General features: G+C 32.9%; 1 protein-coding gene across 16 annotated transcripts; it reads right to left on the reverse strand.

Annotated features, from left to right (window-relative positions):
- Positions 1–496: 496 nt before the first annotated feature.
- LOC102614889 (zinc finger protein 4) lies at positions 497–5,078 on the reverse strand. Of its 16 annotated transcripts, none has more exons than XM_025095245.2 (5): positions 4,323–4,764; positions 4,075–4,125; positions 3,730–3,933; positions 3,366–3,486; positions 497–1,547 (listed from the first exon to the last, which is right to left on the reverse strand). In XM_025095245.2, exon 5 carries the CDS (start codon positions 1,444–1,446, stop codon positions 703–705), a length of 744 nt encoding a protein of 247 aa, XP_024951013.1. In that variant the 5' UTR covers positions 1,447–1,547; positions 3,366–3,486; positions 3,730–3,933; positions 4,075–4,125; positions 4,323–4,764; the 3' UTR covers positions 497–702. The 16 variants fall into 16 exon arrangements, with proteins under 16 accessions (XP_024951013.1, XP_006469289.1, XP_052291217.1 ...); XM_006469226.4 differs by having other exon boundaries at positions 3,730–3,942; XM_052435257.1 differs by lacking the exons at positions 4,075–4,125; positions 4,323–4,764 and adding an exon at positions 4,771–5,078 and having other exon boundaries at positions 3,730–3,942.
- Between the last annotated feature and the right edge of the window lie 9,758 nt (positions 5,079–14,836).

Consider the following 14,836-nt stretch of genomic DNA (forward strand, 5'->3'; position numbering starts at 1 on the left):
CCTTTGTCCTCGAGCAAATAATAATTAAAAAAAAAAACGAGACTTCCTCACTAAAATCGGAAAATATATAATCAAAAAAATCTTTACACTCCTTCGTTCATCAAATTTTTATCCATGTGCATTTACTCTTACGACAATGATCTGATTGGTTAAAAGATATACGTAACAAGAATCGAATAAATAAATGAATGAATATACAATAAAAATACGTTTGGCAACTTGTATTACACTGTATTAATTATATTAACATTGTTCCTAGCTTCTAATGCTAACCCATGTTTGGCTTCAAATTCTAGTTACATGGCACCTATATTGAAAAGGTTGCTAATACAAGGTTTTCAGAAGAAAATTTATTACTTGGGTTAAATTGATGCCGTCAGCTATTTTATATAACTAGAGATTGATTATTGAATATGCAGCTGGTTATTTTCATCACAAACACACCAATGTCCAATGATGCCATCAGATAGTATATATATTGTAGGCTCTGGCACTCTTTAATCGCCCAAAACTTCTTGTATATCAGCATCATCAACAACCTAGTACATAGCACACAGATAGAAACATAAAATAAAATGACAATTAGAAACTTAGAGTAAAAAATTTAAAGAGCTTGAAGCATTGGCCAGTGCGCATCTCACTGTACAGAGTGAATACTGTAACCATTATGTCTTAACGAAAATAAATCTAATAAACCAAAAATCAGAGCTTCAAAGTAAGATCTGGTGCAGATGAATCCGTCCTTGGTGGTGGTGGCATCGCTGCAAAATTCCCATTTGAACCTTGAGCAAAATCCAACGTTGGATTACCCCTAACTGCCTCGCTCACCTGCCTAAAACTCCCTGGCCAGAACAAGTCTATATCATCATCTTCCATGAACATTGGCATTGCAAAGTAGCCTTGCTCGAATCGCGCTCCACCTCTCATATCTGGAGGCCTTTGTGGCGGTACAACACCTTGGTGCATTGCAGCATGAGCTTTAATCCCGAGGGATCGAAATGCAGAACCATGAAGTGGCAGCGATGCCAAACTAGTATACCTATCAGAGAATATACCCATCCGCATTGCACGCTTTGCCATTGTCCTTTCCCTCTTGTGAGCATTTTGGTGCCCACCTAGTGCCTGCGAACTGTAGAACTTGCGCCGGCAGTAATTGCAAGAGAAAACCCTTGGGACTGTGGCTGCAGGAGTCTGAGCTGCTGCTACTTCACCACTGGTCTCACCTGTACCCTTCAACCGGTCAATGTCATTGGACTTGAAGTGGAGGGTTAAGTCGAGGGAAAGAGGACCTGGATCCGGATTTAGCTTTATAACATTTGTGAGACAGGACGAATTGGTGTCCTTAGAAGGACCTGGGGATGCTTCTTTTGCAGATATGTTGGAAGCTACGTGGCTGCTTACTTCTGAATCGTTCTCCAATTCCAAGTTGGAGTTTGGTGGTAGCATGTTTGAGTGAATTAACTTTTGAGAGTTTGTTACTTTCTAGTTAAGACTTCAGCAACCACTGATACAGTCATAAAAATTGCTGAAAGAAATTGGCTCTGTACCTGCATGCATTACTAAATGGATTATTTGTTATGCAAAAGTGGAAGCACTACAGAGATGAAATAAAAATTCAGCACAACATAACAATAATATTCAGCTTGATTACCATATGGGAAAAAAAAAAGCATCTAAATATTCATAATTTCATATGACTCTAAATCACAGTTTAGATTCTTAAAGGTTGCTACATTGGTATGCCAAGCAGCTAAATTTGCTTAAAAAGAAAAATAACTAGAGCTTTACACATCTAGAAATGTTCACTTCCATAGACTCTGGGCTCACCATATGCTAGAAAACCTGACATATTGAAGTGCAAAACTAGTCAACTCCAAAACTAAGGCAAACAAAAAGGGCAATCAGTGCCGCCTATGGATTAACTAGTGATCCTGCGCAGATCTATCCAGCAGATTCTAGAAAACAATTAACCCTTTTATTTGACAACAATTTTTGCACGTCACTAATTAACAAACCGCATAGTTTCAATTATATCACCTACGCGTCCTAAATAAACAACAACTAGCTTAACAGGGATAATATTGAAGTTTTAATATTGCAAACAAGAAAGCAAAAACTAAAGTTTCTTGCCCTGGGAAAGACATTTATGAGAACTAGTTCATGAGGAAATCCCTAATTTTTTCCTCCATTTCTAATTCTTTCTTCTACATTTTCACGATTAAAATTGTATCTAGCGAGGGTTCAAGATCAATACAAGATTTTTGGTGTCATTGAGAGTCAGGGAAGCCTAAAAGTCTTGGCGCTACACAAAAGTTAGCTACTATCCTGCCCAAAAGATCAAACAAATTGACAGCACAACCTAGTATATAGTCCTTTTATCTTTTCATTTTCTTTTTGAAGTAGGATTCCACTCACCCTTTCAAACTCAAAAAACCTAACCCTGCACAACCACACACATTCCACAACTATGACGATTGAATAGCTACTGCATATCCCTCTACAAATGTCATGCAATAACACAGAACTCTGTGGATAATAGCAAAAGTAGAACAAATACACTTTGTCAATCCAAAGTCCACTCTACCACCAATGAAGAATAACAATAGTTCAACACACAAAATCTTTTAACGATTACTTCAGTTTGTTATAAAGAATGGGTTATAGTGAGATACACAACAAATTACTACTAGTTTTATACAACTTACCTAGACTTCTTAGGTAAGAATAATAAAAAGTTCAATGATGATATTTTAATGCAGAAACAGAGTTATGAGATTTTCAGACAAAAATAAGAGAACTTGGAGGCATAACATTATGACCTTTGGCAATAATAAATGAACTACAGAGAGAGACCACATTGATTTACAGAGTTTTAAAGATATTGTAAGATCTATAACCAAATTGCTGAAACCATGAAAATGAAATCAGCAGACAAAATTATAATATAACCAAGTTTATCATTAGATACAGACATACAGTAGCACGCAGACAAGAATCCCAAAAAAGTTAGATAGTAAAAGATGGTTGACACAGCAGTAGTGCAGATCACTTGTAATGAAAAATAAAAAACTCAATGTAGCTATAGTCTTTTAGGTTACCATCTTTGGTCGTCAACATTTGATGTCTTTCAACTGTACAAAATTGATAACGACAACAGCACTATAAATCCCAACAACATTATGAGCAATAGAACAGTTTTTTAGTATTTCAATTGTCTTTTATTTCTACTTCTATTACTAGCTAATACTAATATGATAAGAGTATGTACAAACAAAACATTTTTGAAGTCCAAAGAGAGAAAAAAGAAGAAGCAAAAAACAAGGCCAACAAGGAAACAGCATGGACACAGAGAACGAAGTACTAACCAGATTTATTACCAATATGTATGCATCGTCTATGAAACAGACACAACAGTAATTGTGCAAGACGAAATAACATCTACAGAAATGTGGAGAGGATGCTCATACCACGAATCGTAAACTTCTTCTGCAGGAAAACAAGAGATGCACAAATTATACTTTTAAAAAGATGAGGAAGACCAATAATACTTCAGTCCACATCGGCAAAGGAAAATATTCTACAATAAATAATACTTTATGTCAAGACAATCTTTAGGGTAAAAAGTATTGGAAAAAGACTTTCTAGATCGACATTAATAAAATTTATTTCATGCATCAGAACAATCAAAGCTTGTCAATCACCAAAACCTTTGTTATAGATGAAATAAACCTTGAAGAGCTGCTGCTAAAATGCAAGAATCACATCTGAATTGGATCATCATAACAAGGATATGATGTAGGAACAACATATAAGTCACTTATGACCCCCTCTCTGCAAGTATCTAAAGGTTCATCGTTCTGTCTATCTTCTTTCTCTCCATGTCCCTCTCTTTCGCTGCTTTCCCAGCTAGAAAGTGCTCTCTCAGCATGAATACTGTCTTATCTAAAGTATTTCAAAAAGAGGGAATGATTGAAAAGGGAGGGAGGGGTTGAGGATAGGGAAAGTAAATAAGAGAAAACTAAATCATTTTCAAATATCCGCTATTCATTTAAGTAATTAACAACCATATAATACCTGAAAATTTTTCATCTTACAAATCACATGAGATCTAGAAGAAGCCTCTTCCTATCCAGCAGTATCATAACCAATTAAAGTTCAAAACAAGAAGCAGAAGCAGCAGCATCAACACAAGGGAATTATAGCAAAGTTTCAGAAAAAAACAAATCCACTGCAAACCATTTCGGCTATATTAACAAATAAACTGTAACACTAGCAAGAAAAAGCATGTAACGAATCTCTAGCGTAGGAGATAGGTTTCTTACATAGAATCTTTGATATTGCAGGCTACTAACTATACTTGAGGTGGTGCTAGTATGCTTGCTTGCTTCCTTGGTAAAAAGATGAGTATCAAAAGATAGGACAGAAGGGTTTGTTGGTCCAAACAACTCTTAGTTATTACCACAAATGGGATGGCAACAGGAGATAAAAAGAGAAGATTAAAAATAAAGAAAGATGTACAAAACAATTATGGGAAAGCAGACTAGCAGTGGTTAGGAAATGAAGATGATGGTACAAAGGTCAGAGAAGTCAGATAGCTAAAGCCTAAGAAAGCAAGCAAAGCAAAAAAAAAAAAGGAAAAGCAGATAATACAGCGACCACTAAAATGTGTTGAATTTTGGGCTCTTCCGCTCTCCAACAGCTACAAATCAATAAGGAGAGACAGAGACAGAGAGAAATAGACTAAAGAGAGATAAAAAGAAGGAAACTTACAAAGAGACAGGCAAAAAGAAAGAAAAGGGTTGTTACTGTAAGTCTCACAAAAAGATACTTGAAATGTTGCGTAGTGTACAGTGTACCGTGTTCCTCATTCATCATCATCTCCATTTTCTTTGTATTTGATAATTCTCTTTCCTAATTCCCACTTGAAAAAGTAAGACACTGTGTGGTCAGATTCTTTTCAAAACAGTACTTACCAAACAAAAACAGATTTTTTTTTTCTCCCAAAATTTTTGTCAGATAAACTCCCATAACATACCCATCTCTTCACACTTCACTTCTGCTTTTGCATCACATGTACATCCCCTATACATATATAGCCCATACACTTGCCTCTTTCTAATATTTTTCATGCCTTTCTTTTTTTAATTCTTTTATTTAATTAATTGTTGGGACAGGCGTAGCATATCATTAGTCATCTTTCAACCTGCAAGATAATGTGTTTGCCTCGTTTGATGTCACTGAGCACTAGGACAAGTAGTCTTTATTAGTGGCCATGTGGACCCACATATTGCTATCATATTTCTCAATTATTCTTGATAATTTATACAACAAATTCAAATTTAGTGTATGTTATTCTTCTATTTGCATACCAATGACTATTAAAGTATTAATTAAGTACTTGAATTTTTCATTTCAAACAAAAATATCAATATTAAACATGTCTTTAATCTTTTCATGCATGGTATAAAAATTTATACAAAAGCCGATGTATTAAGATGGTACAACCAATCAAATATTATTTTTTGTCATTTAGTAAAGGAGTTGGTCCTAATGGTAGCTTATTAATAATTACATCAATTTTAATATTATGGAACCCAATAAATCAAAAGTATAAAATTGATACTCCCATCAAGAGATTCATTTGCTCTAGATTAAGAATATGCTACCTCAATGGAAAACATGCTAAAATAAATTAAACACAGTGTTTTCGAAGAATTCTAAGGGAAAATAAGAATTTTATTCAAGAGGATAATTAAGCATGTTTCATAAACACTCTATTTATATAGAGCAAAATCACATTTAAACAAGAAATAAAATACTTAAATTTTTATATCAAATATGACTTTAATTAAAAAAAAGACTCTTTAAAATAATAAAATCCTAAAATACCATCCTATCGATCTCTTTTTTTCACTAAAAAAAAAAAATCATCTTCGAGTTTTCTTTGACAAATGACGGATTATCTAGAAGATGAAACTTGATAATACGAACATCCACCTTCAAGAAGATGAAACTTGATAATTAGAACATCCACCGTCAATTTCTTCCTAAGAATCAACCTTTGTTGATTTGCACATGGTCGTAAGAATATGAATCTCAGCAATCGTATTGTGTGTTACAGTCACACTAATACCTCTGTGACCTTGATCTTGATTCTTATTGCCGTCAAAACCTTCAATCAACTAGGTATCAGTACCTGAAATTAAACAACCACGAACCAAATTCTCGAATAAAAGTTTTTGAAATAGATCTTGTGTAGTGGCTCTAGTTGCAGAAGTTTTAATAATAGCGTTGATGCCGAAATTCGGTTGAGCCGATTATTGACTTAATACCAGATTTCTACACCAACATTAAATTTATTTGTTGGGGAAGCGGCTTATGATCATTAACAAATCACTCGTAAATACCTGAAATCAAAAAGAACGGTAAAAGGCGCCAGAAGTTTTTCCAATGTGAACCCTCTGACGCCCAAGTCAGTTATCGGGTTTGCAGGAAAAACAAAATATGCAATTTCTAGTTGTTATGAATAAATAATCTTGAGTGAATGGAATATAAAAATCAAAACTGAGAAAGAAAGTTCAACCTCCTCCTGCTTTGGATTTTTTAGAACTTTTATAAGCACCTGGAATTATCGCACCATCTTTAATGCGTGACTGTTATTGGATTGAATGCACCGCTTTGATCATGAGTTAATGTGTCTGTTACTGTGTAGTTATTAAGCTGCAATTATGACGTCCGAACGTGTGTAGACGTTATGGCTGAATTTCTGGGAGGAGCTTGACAATTTTTAGTTGGTTGAGGTTTTTGGAACAATCGACTTGGTTCTGGTCTGCTCATGGTATTCTGGTTGAGGCATTTGCTCATATCCTCAAGAATTACCACATGGTGCTCATAGCCTCAAGGATTACCTCCTGGTCGAGGTATTCTGTTCAAGGTCACTAGAATTTTCTCCTAATAGTCTATCAACCATTTGCTCATTTTTTACCTGCAAGAGATCATGGTCACCCTATTTTATTCCCCGAACACTAGTCCTCTAGTTTCTAGTGTTGAGAGTGGAACAAATCAAGATTGGAAACTCTAAAGTTTATAATTTTTTATAAACTTAAAACTTTAAGCAACTTATTTTGCTACCTCTGCTGACCACACCATAGGTGAGCAAGTATCATCAGTTTAATATTTTATACCTTATTTATAGCAAGTTTCAAGACTTTTAACCTTTAACTGACTTAAGTAATTTTAAGTTACTTTGATCAATTTAAGGTCTTATGCCTTACCTAGAATAGGCTTTAAGGCTTCTAATCTTGTACCGACTTAAGTAACTTTAAACAACTCTTATCAATTTAAGGTTTTATACCTTACCTTCAGCAAGTTTTAAGGCTTTTAATCTTTTACTAACTTAAGCAATTTTAAACCAGAAAAGAAGAATAATGAATGGATTTTTTTTTAATTGCATATATTTTATTCAAAGTTATATATACTACAATTTATATCAGAAACGATTCAAACAAAACTAAAACTATGATGTACATGTTACTGATTCATCAACTAATTTTCTAAGGAAGCATATTGAATCAAAGAATTAATCAAGGATCTAGATTCATGTCCATGCATGATATACCATTATGATGCTTGACAGGCAAATAAATGTATACAATTATCAAAGCAAATAAATGGCTTATTATATAATAGTAAAAACAAGAATATAGACTTGATACTGTTGCATGTGAGATTTCATGAATAATCATGCACATGAATCAGTAAATTAAGATAAGTGTATGACTTTACTAATCAAACTGGAGCACGATTAAAAGCTAAATGAATTTATCGTAGATTTTTGAGCTTACTCTTGATTCTTGAGGTGTCTCTAAATATAGTATTGATAGCGAATTTGAAGTTATTTCCAAAACAATTTAGGCGAGTTCAACACTGAAAGATAGCTTCTCCGATTCAGTCTTATGAACTTTGATTCAATTATCTTGTCTCTAATCTATTGATCTCTTCAAAGATGTGCTCATCACCTATAACGACCCGCCCTGAACTCCATAGGCGAATATAACATCCTTAATTCATGTTCTTCTCGTCACTCATCATAAATCAATCCTGATTTATGAGAACTCCTGGCATCCTCGAGTAACAAATGCGTATCGATATCATTGGCCGAAATGCCCTTGCCAATTAACGATGACCAAAAGTCAATTGATGGTGACGGGAAGCTCGGGTTATACACTGCTAGTCGAGTTGAGTCCAATAGTGGTGGTGGTCAGCTTTAATGCACGGTGATGGTGCTGGATCGAGCTCCCAAAGTGGAGAATCCTTCAACGGCAGATCAACGGCAAATTGGCTCCCCCGGTGGCTGTGGTTAGTCCGAAATGGCAAAGGGGAAGGTGAGGAACAAAACCCAAGTGGCGGTGTGGCCCAACTCTAGTGAAAATGCATCGAATCGGGGCAGTAATTCCGCGGCTTTTCACGACTTAGATCTGTGGCTTTCCAAACGCTTTTCAGCAACGAGGATAGTAGGGAAATGACCGGTGGGGTGGCCTGAATTGCAAGATTCGGCTGGGTCACGTTCGCGGGTCGGGTTGACCCGGTTTGGTTTCTTTTCTCCACTCTCTCTCTAATTTTGGTCTTACTACATGTAGTGTGACTTTTGGTACCGTCCCTACAGACGGTGCCAAATGTTGATGCCGAAATTCAGTTGAGTCGGTTAGCGACTTAATACTAGACTTCTGCACCAGCATTAAACTTATTTGTTAGGGAAGTGGCTTACGATCACTAACAAATCACTTGTAAACACCTGAAATCACAAAGAACGGTAAGAGACGCCAGAAGTTTTTCCGATGTGAACCCTCAAACAACCAAGCTAGTTATTGGGTTTACAGGAAAAACAAAATATGCAATTTCTAGTTGTTATGAATAAATATATTTAAGTGAATGAAATGGAAAAATCAAAATTGAGAAAGAAAGTTCAACCTCCTCCTAATTTGGATTTTTTAGAACTTTTATAAGCACTTGGAATTATCGCACCATCTTTAATGCGTGACTGTTATTGGATTGAATGCACTGCTTTGATCATGAGTTAATGTGTCTATTTCTGTGTAGTTATTAAGCTGCAGTTATAATGTCCGAGCATGTGTAGGCGTTATGGCTGAATTTCTGGGAGGAGCTTGACAATTTTTGGTTGGTTGAGGTTTTTGGAAAAATCGACCTGATTTTGGTCTGCTCATAGTATTCTGGTTGAGGTATCTGCTCATAGCTTCAAAGATTACCACCTGGTCGAGGTATTATGCTTAAGATCACTAGAATTTTCTCTTAGTAGCCTATCAACCATTTGCTCATTTTTTATCGGGAGGAGATCATGGTCACCCTATTTTATTCCCCAAAGAAATAGATCTTGCATAGTGGTAGTAGTAATTACTGCTACTAGAGGTCTCACTCTCTAATCATCATCAGGAGAGTGGTTGTTTAATGTTTACATGCTCATTTTAAATAGCAACTGTAGTAACTTCTATTACTAGAGCTCTTACTCTTTGATCAATGTTGATAGAGTGGTTAAGAACAATTCCTACTCTAATACCAAATAATGTAGTAGAAAATATGGTAAAGATAAATGAAACACACAGTTACAAAGAATTCCCATGGAAATGAGAATATTATTCAAAAGAATAATTAAACATATTACATAAACACTCTATTTATACAGAACAAACCTTATTGTCTAAATAATCTTAAATATGGAAAGAAAACTTCACCTAAACAAGAATATAAAGGCTCATACGACTCTAATAGAAAAGACTACTTAGAATAATAAAGCTCTAGAATGTCATCCTCCGTCATCAGCCGAATATGCATGGCATACACAAGCACTTATCCTCTAAATAGATTGCCACACTATTCTTTAGTGTTGAATTATATGTAGTCACATCGCTATGATATATAACTTAGCATCAAAAAGATAACTGGGACCTAAAGAAGGTTATATTTACAATAATATTTTTTTAAAATTATGTTTATAATGCAATGATGCACTCCATTCTCCGTTAAAAGTTCTCAGTCTTTTGTTGTATTCTCAAAATTTTGTATTGACACTCTAAGTTTTATAAAATAATATAAAAATATGTCATCAATTAGGAACAAAGAAAATTTGTTAAAGTCACCAAAAAGAAATTATAAAATTTGATATTTTTCAATATGGATTGGGGCTGGATTGTACTAGACAATGATGTGCTATTTTAGCTATTCAGTGCAATATTCCTTCTTTTTCTTTTCCGAAGAAAAATTAGTCTTCTAGTTACTAAATCTTATTTACATATGCTTTATTTGAATTTTAATAACTTGTGGGGCCTTATCTTGTCCTTATCACAATATAAGTACTAACTAGGGACCGAAATAGTAACCTTCATAATTTCATAAATATCCTTAGCGTTGTACTTAATATCAAAGTATTTTTGTTAATATATTACGATTTACTGTTATACTTACAATTAAAATTCTACATAGACTTCTTACACTATTATTATAAAAATCTTCTTCTACTTGATTATTGTACAATGGATTAATTTCGACCAACCCCTTTCGTGAAGTGACAATCTTCAAATTATCCCCTTTACTATTGAAAACATCAAATTACCTCAAAACTCGTTATCTTTAATTATTGACTACCATTGACTCGTGAAAGTACAATAATAACCCACTAATAAATAAATTCATTAACTTAAACTGTTACACACCGACTATTTAAAAGCATACTTCCTTTGTCCCTTTACAATTTCTAAAGTATCGCATCACCCATTTATTTTCTTATGTCACACATTTTAGTCCATAGGTATAATAAAAATCAATATTAAAATGAAAAAAAAATAAATGAAACATTGAATTTCTTTTTCATCTTCCTTCTTCGTCTTCTTCTTTATATTTTTTTTATTTTTTTTTTCTCTTGCTTACTCCTTTGTGTTTTTCTTTTATTTTTTTCTCTGCCTTACTCCTTCTTTGTCTTTTTCTTCATTTTTGCCCTTTTTAGGTGCATGACAAAAGTACAATCAGTATTTAAATCCAATCCCACATTGAATCAAAACTAAATCTTAATTTCTACAAACTAAAATCCAAAACACAGAAAGTCAAAAACTGTAACTTGCAAATGGGTGTTGGCAGCGACCATCAAAATCCTTAAAATTCGGGGACCAAAACCTGAATTATTTGCCTCCTTAATGTCGCTGCAGAACTATCCAGCCCACTGCTGATTTAGTCGTGTCATTCATTTTATGAATAATCAATCAACTCAACAATTTCAAGGGAAAGCACTGCCATAGCACCACTAAGAGCTTCGTCTCAATTCTTCTTCTTCGGCAGTCAAGAACCTTGTCGATCTTCCTCTTACCGCAACCATTCAGCAGTCAAGACCCTTACTTTTTTTGCTTTTTTTCCAATAGAGAATGACCACGGCGTGGCTGCGATAGTCGTGGAGTTGCAGGTCGTTGTGGACATCATCTTGCAACAACTCTTTGACATCACGACTGCCCATAATTGTTTATAGGGTTTGGGATTGTTGTTTCAAATTTTTGTTTTGCTGGTTTAATTGAGCTACTATTACTAGAAAATTAAGAAATGTTGTAATTTGATATTTGGGATTACTTAATTTTAGATTATGAATATTTTTTTAATCTTGAATTAACCATATTATTAATAATAGATTGAATTTACTTTATTGTTGTTTATTATTTTCAGTTGGTGAATAAGCAAAGGATTTGAAGAATTCTAGGTTGTGTGCGATGACAATGATTTTTGGTGAGAAGGGTTTTAAAACTTTAGATTAAGTTTGTTGTAGTATTTTTCTTTTGTTCTTTGATTTTTTTATCCATATATTTTTTTAAATACCTTTGCAAAAGGAAAAAAAAGAATAATAATGATTATAATAATAAATATAATAAATATAAAATATTATTCTTTTTCCATTTCTTTATTTATTTAAAAAAATTAAAATTTAATAAGTTCGAACAAAATTAGACATATAGGTGCAAAATGAAAATATTTTAAAATATTAGGGTTGCATATCATAAATATTTAAAATATTTGTGTGTTTTGTAAAACTTAGAAAGATTTGGGCCTATAAAAATTAACCTACATAAAGGTTTGACTTTTTTTTTTGTTTATTGACTGTTAAGGGAATGTACAAATACTTTTAGTTATTAAAAGTATCATACATATAACAATTTTTTAGGAGTAACTTGATATTTTTATTAATAAGGGGATAATTTAAAGACTGTCACTTCACGAGGAGGGTAGACTGAATTTTACCCTTATACAATTAGAATGGAATAAGAAGTTCCAACAATTCTATAAATCAAATTTGAGTCGTGGGCTAGTAGCCTACTAAATATCAAAATTAGTACTTCGAATTCTCAAATTCATCAATATGTACATGATCATAATTATTTTTTCAAATTAAAAAGGATCTCACATATGAATTGGTGAGAAATGGTGATATTACTTATTTCTTTTTATTTTTCCCACCTTCTGTTTTCCATTTATTGAGAATTAATGATATTGTGTATTGCCCCTTAGGATTTTTTTTTAAATTTATATTCTGGAGGTTTCAGTGTCTTTTATCTTAACATGAATTGTTGCTTGTATTAGGGCAAACATTTTTCTTTTTTCCCTCTTTTTGGGATGGGATGTTTGAGCATACTTAATTAATTTAATGAAAACATCCCAATGAAGCTATGACGATCCGCGTGCATGGTACACCTAATTTTTGGTAAATTATTTTGCGGTCCCTCTTATTTATTGAAAAGTGAAAAAATTAAAAACTTTAAAATTTTTACATATAAGTACAATGTATTTCCATTATATACAATTAGAGTATATTTCTATTATTTATATTTGAATACTAAACCATAGTTAATAATTACATTTTAATTATATATTTTGAATTCTTTATTATTGATTAAATAGATTTTAAGTTATTTCTAAAAAATAGGTTAGTATTATTGATAAATTAATATATTGTTATATATATTTAGATTATTTATTATGGGTTAAGTCAATATTATGTTGCTTTCAAAAAATAAAAAAGATTCTATGTACAAAAAAGTTTTAAAAAGTTTTACAAATTATTGTCCTAACACTATCATTAATTTTAATAGTCAAATTAGGTCAATTGATCAAAATATAAAATATAAAATAATTTAAAATTATGTGTCAAATCTTTGACTATTTTGCCTTTTTAGAAAATATTAGGGATATCAATGATAAAATCCAAAAAAGCACATCCATGCCATTGATGCAAGTTCAGTTTTAGATCTAAGGGGCATCTCATATATGGACAAAATGGGGGGTAACATGTACCACGTGCATGGTAGTTGGACCAAAAATATCCCTAGCTATTAGACATATATAACAGCTCTCAACCTCGGTAGCTTAAGTTGGAGTTTTGAGGTTTGAGATCGTATGTTTGTGTTTTGTCCATCGCTCAAGCTAGGGGTGGGCATTAACCCGTTTAATCCGTGAATCCGACTCAACCCGTGTGATTTTTTACAGGTTGGGTTGGGTTGATAAAATACCCGACTCAACCTGTGTAATTTTTTACAAATTAGGTTGGGTTGATAAAATAAATGGGTTGGGTTGGGTTGGGTTAAGTTAAAAATTGTTAATCCAACTTTAACCCAACCCAACCTGTCAACCTGTATATCCATATAAAAATTTTGATATTTTATATAAAAATTAAAAAATATAAATATGAAAACTTTGAAATGTTGGATTTGTTCTAAGGATTTTAATATTTGTATTTTTTTAGTTTATCTAATTTATTTATTTATTTTAGTTCACTAATTAATTAGAATATAACAATAGATTTTTTTCAAAAATCCAATCCAATCAACCTAACTCAACTGGTCAACCCGTATGTGTGTAAAAATTATTATATAAATTTTGATATTTCATATAAAAATTAAAAAATATAAATATAAAATTTTTGAAATGTTTGATTTGTTCTAAAGATTTTAACATTTGCATTTTTAAAATTTTTAATTTATTTTGTTCACTATTTAATTAAACTATAAAAATAAATTTTTTTAAAAGTCCAACCCAATCAACTTAACCCGACCCAACCCGCAGTTTAGGTTGGGTCAGGTTGGGTTGAGATATGTAATGGGTTGGGTTGGGTCGGGTTGAAAAATTTCAACCCGCTCTACATGCGGGTTGGATCGGGTTGATATTCAACCCGACCCGTGCCCACCCCTAGCTCAAGCTGACATTGATTCATGTGGGTATTTAAATTTACATAAATATATTTGATATTATTGTCCTACATCCAACAACATTTTTATTTTTATACAATCTAGGATGTTTACCGGACTCTGTCTAGCTAATTTTGATGCAATACACTCTGAATTTTTTTAATTCAGAACAAATCATATATATAATTTGAATTTTTTTAATTTTTTTGGGGAGAAAAAGAGTTTCTTCGTATATTCATACGTACAAACACAAAGGGACTTGAAACCATTTCGAAGCCTATGGTAGCTTCATGCGATCAAATTTGATGGTTCTTTCCTTTTAATATTTTTTGTAGCAGCCTTGAAATGAAAAAGTAAATGTGAACATTCAAATCCCCAGCTAGCCGTATATTAAAGATATTTTTGCAGATGTTTCGTAATTGTAATATTGAATCTGTAATACAAGGGTGACTGGCTGAGATTTGTATAGAATTATTAAAGCTCCCCTGGACTTGAATCACCACACTCTCAACATAAATGAGTAACGTGGGTTATCAGTGGATAACAACTCCTAGTGACTTGGAAAGGGTTATTGAACTTTGTATTTTATGTATATCGAGCATTCA

Source organism: Citrus sinensis, chromosome 2 (genome assembly GCF_022201045.2).
Source record: "Citrus sinensis cultivar Valencia sweet orange chromosome 2, DVS_A1.0, whole genome shotgun sequence".
Taxonomy (NCBI): domain Eukaryota; kingdom Viridiplantae; phylum Streptophyta; class Magnoliopsida; order Sapindales; family Rutaceae; genus Citrus; species Citrus sinensis.